The sequence below is a fragment of the Temnothorax curvispinosus genome, unplaced genomic scaffold (assembly GCF_003070985.1).
Source record: "Temnothorax curvispinosus isolate PA1 unplaced genomic scaffold, ASM307098v1 QBEX01001663.1, whole genome shotgun sequence".
Classification (NCBI taxonomy): Eukaryota; Metazoa; Arthropoda; class Insecta; order Hymenoptera; family Formicidae; genus Temnothorax; species Temnothorax curvispinosus.
This window is the reverse complement of record NW_020211443.1, coordinates 8,680-12,424: the sequence shown is the minus strand read 5'-3', so window position 1 is coordinate 12,424 and position 3,745 is coordinate 8,680. Positions and strand designations below refer to the sequence as shown.

Here is a 3,745-nt window from a genome sequence, read left to right as displayed (position 1 = left end):
TCTCTCTCTCTCTCTCTCTCTCTCTCTCTCTCTCTCTCTCTCTCTCTTATATATATTTCATATTTGTAACAACTTACATTTTCATTTTTATTTTCCAAAGTAAATTTTAAAGGATCCCAAGCCAGTTCTTCGCCATCCTTATTTCTGGCAATATTATTTTGCGTTGATTTCAGTCCAAAAAGCGTACCTATCTATTAAAAGAAATAATCGTAACGTTTTCGAAATTTTACGTATCCGATATATTAAAGAAAAGTGTATACATTACACACCATGTGTATACACATGGTAAACAATTTATAGTATACATACATCTGACCATATACATATACATATATACATATAGGTATATGCCATGTGTATACTTACCATCTGTGCAAGAAATACAACACTATTAACTGCGATTGCTGCGACTTTTTGTGAATCAAATCCAATGAGTCGAAAGAAAGCAGAAACAAAATTTGAAGGACCGAACGATTGTTTTTCATCATTTCCATCTTCTCCTCGTTTTTGTTTTTGCTTATGACCTAAACTCTTGGACACCAAATCTGCAATATCTTTTGCCGTTTCCAGATAATTACTTGCATACTGTAATCCTGCCTTTATCTTATCCAGAACATCTGTAATTAAAAGTTTACTCTTATACAACGATTAATAATTTGGTACCAACAGATATCCCTCAAAAGGACAGTTTAACGAGAGCTTAATTCTTCAGAGAAAAAATAAACTCACCTTCTGTTTTTGTGAGTTGCACTTTGTCAAATATAGTTATACAAAGAACACAAAAGAGAAAACATGAAACGCTAGACATTTCGTCGAATCAAACTGTTGAACAATACTGAGACTACTACCCACTAAAGGATCTTAGTAAAACAGTTTATAACGGATGTTTTGCGTTAATTATGCATTTATTTCTATTCCGTTGCGTCTCCGACATAGTCCCCGTTGAGTTGCCTGTTATGTGATTGTCACTCTTCTTGCTTCGTCAGCCAAGCGTAAGAAAACCGCATCCGTGTTTCACATCACCATTTAGTCGTGTTCCTGTTAGAAGTCAGTAAAAAAGTTGACCAGAGTGACAAAAGTGTTGGAAGTAACATTCCAAATTTATATAGCTTATTATTATCGTCATAGATTGAAGAATCTGTACGGAAAGTGTTTAATATTATAAAAAATACGTAATTTTTGTACTCTTTCAAATTGAAATATTTAAAATAAGTGTATTTTTTCTGCTATTAAAAGTAAGTTAATATAACATACAAATTATTATAATATGTTAAAAAAATTATGATAAAACTAAAGTGCGAATACATATTTATGTCTTAACAACCAGAAATTTTAGAACAGTCAGCTATGTTTTGCGGTTTATTAATATTTTATGCATTTTGCATTTTAAAAATGACATCTGGAGATCCTTCATCTTTATATCTCAATGAGATTCGCAGTTTGAGTGAATTACCAATGGATAAACTGATTCACATAAGATCTTCCCTCGCAAATAATAATGGTAAATTTTAAGATAATATTGAAGATATCCTGTGGTAGTATTGAAGATATACATGTGCAAGATATATATATATATATATATATATATATATATATATATATACATATTATAATTATATATTATAATATGTAATAATAGTTATCTATTTTTATATTATTTATAGATGTTAACGAAAATGAAAATGAAGATATCGATATGTACAGTAGAAGATTACCATTGACACTGCCAATGGCTTTGCCGGTGGCATTGAAGAGAAATAGCAAAAAGCCTATGAGACGACATGAGGAACACTATGATGAAAAAGGCAAGGACACGAAGATTTCAAAGATCTTTCAATTGGCAGTAACTGCGCTCTCTTTTCTCGCATTCGGTGGTTATCTCCTTACACTAATAATTACAGCGATTCGTCGCAATAGTACGCCCAACGGAAACGGAAATGTCCTCATATTCTCGGTAACGATTATAATCAAATTTCTTACGTTTAAACTGAACAATATTAAAAAATATACTTAGCGGTTATTTAATACCCATTTTCATGGTTGCAAAATATCAATTTAATATGGTTTTATTATAAATTTTTATTATGTTATTTCTTCGATTAAATGTACAACTACTATAGAGAAGTAATTATTTGTCATTAAATTATTATTTTATTGCAAGATCTTTTTACACTTTTATAATTTTTTATAATCAATCTATATGTCTAATTAAGCAAACAATTACTTTTTTTAGAATTTGCAAAGCCTACAGAAACTAAACCGCCCCAAACGGAATATTTTAATATTCGATGCGATGGAGAACAACTTTGAAACAGACAAACTCTATGAAGGAATGATTATGCTTTCGAGAAGTTACGCCTTGTATAATTGACCACAAATCGTATAAACTCTGTATTCTATAAATATTTATTATTTATTCATAATTATATAATTAAGTAAATAAAAAAAATATTTAATTAACTTAATATATAGTTACAATATAGTTATACAATAAATCAAAGTAAATATTTTATAAAAGAATTCAACAACAAAATTCCGCAATATAAAAATTATTGTTACAACAAATAAATTAGTAAGATATTATTTTCAATTATTGTTAAATTAATTGTTTTTATTGTAGCGCTAAAACTGTATGAGATATCGTAATAGAAGCCAAATGTGTGAATGAATAGAATAGATGAAATGTATAAGAATAAATTGTATTAGTAGACTTTGGAGAAGAGAATTTTTTCTTATAATTTTATGTGAGCGAAAATTATGATGTCGATCGATTAACTCCATTCAAGAAGTACTTATCACGCAAATCTGCAGACTCTTGAAAATCCTAAAACCTAATAAAATCGAATAGAAGATCGTGCTGTGTATATATCTCGAAGAATATTCTTGGCGTGTGGGTAGAGAGGCAGCTTCAAACATGGCTCTTCAAATAAACATCTAAGTGGCTGTGTACTCCGCAGACCTACACGTAAAGATAACCATATGGCTCTCGCAAAGATATCATCGACCACATATGCGTCTCTACCATTGTTTCACCGATATATGCGAATTCTTGTATATGTAAAGCTCTTCGAGAAATCTAATCCGTTTCTGATTACATGACGTTCATGTCCGAAAGTAGCAATTATGAGACGTAACGTATAACTTCCACCATCTTGTTATAAGCATTTAATTTATCCACATTTGAACACTTACATTAATTAGCCGAATTAAATATGATACTTTTAAAAGAATTGTATCAAACTTAAGCACATTTAAACATGTTTAATAATAGTATTAGTAAGAATGCTCGAATATCTAAAAATAGAATAATGTTCATTTTTTATATTTTTTATATTTTTGAAGACTTTATCTTAAGAACCCAGGTAGCACAGCTAATCTTTATGAATTCAAAAAGATCTGAATCCGATCTTTATGAATTCATAAAGATCAGCTGTGCTATCTGGGAAGTCGATAAAAAATATTTAAAATTATTCATATTTGAAAATAGCAAAAAACAAATATACCAAATTAAAGAAATCAAAAGCTGAATAACACATCCATACACACGCACACACATCAAGAATTTATTTATGCAAAAATTTATTATTTACAAAATTAACAGTTTAAGATATATTAGAGATAATTTATTATTATTAATGTTATTGTTATTGTTATTATAATAATCATTATCCATCATCATTATTATTATTATTATTATCATTATTATTATTATTATTATTATTATTATTATTATTATTATTATTAT

The 3,745-nt window shown here is 28.5% G+C and overlaps 2 protein-coding genes across 2 annotated transcripts in view; one reads left to right on the top strand and one right to left on the bottom strand.

Moving 5' to 3' along the window:
* The window catches only part of LOC112467582, a 4,794-nt gene that overhangs the window by 845 nt on the left and 204 nt on the right, over positions 1-3,745 (bottom strand). The window contains exons 2-4 of the mRNA XM_025036268.1: positions 730-1,038; positions 367-617; positions 78-191 (exon numbers count right to left, since the gene is read on the bottom strand). Of these exons, the coding sequence (XP_024892036.1) occupies positions 78-191; positions 367-617; positions 730-808 (444 nt within the window). The 5' untranslated portion in view covers positions 809-1,038. The remainder of the gene's footprint in view (positions 1-77; positions 192-366; positions 618-729; positions 1,039-3,745) is intronic.
* LOC112467608 lies at positions 1,337-2,401 on the top strand. Its single transcript, XM_025036296.1, has 3 exons — positions 1,337-1,501; positions 1,665-1,954; positions 2,234-2,401. The coding sequence occupies exons 1-3, from the start codon at positions 1,348-1,350 to the stop codon at positions 2,369-2,371; spliced, it is 582 nt and encodes a 193-aa protein (XP_024892064.1). The 5' UTR covers positions 1,337-1,347; the 3' UTR covers positions 2,372-2,401.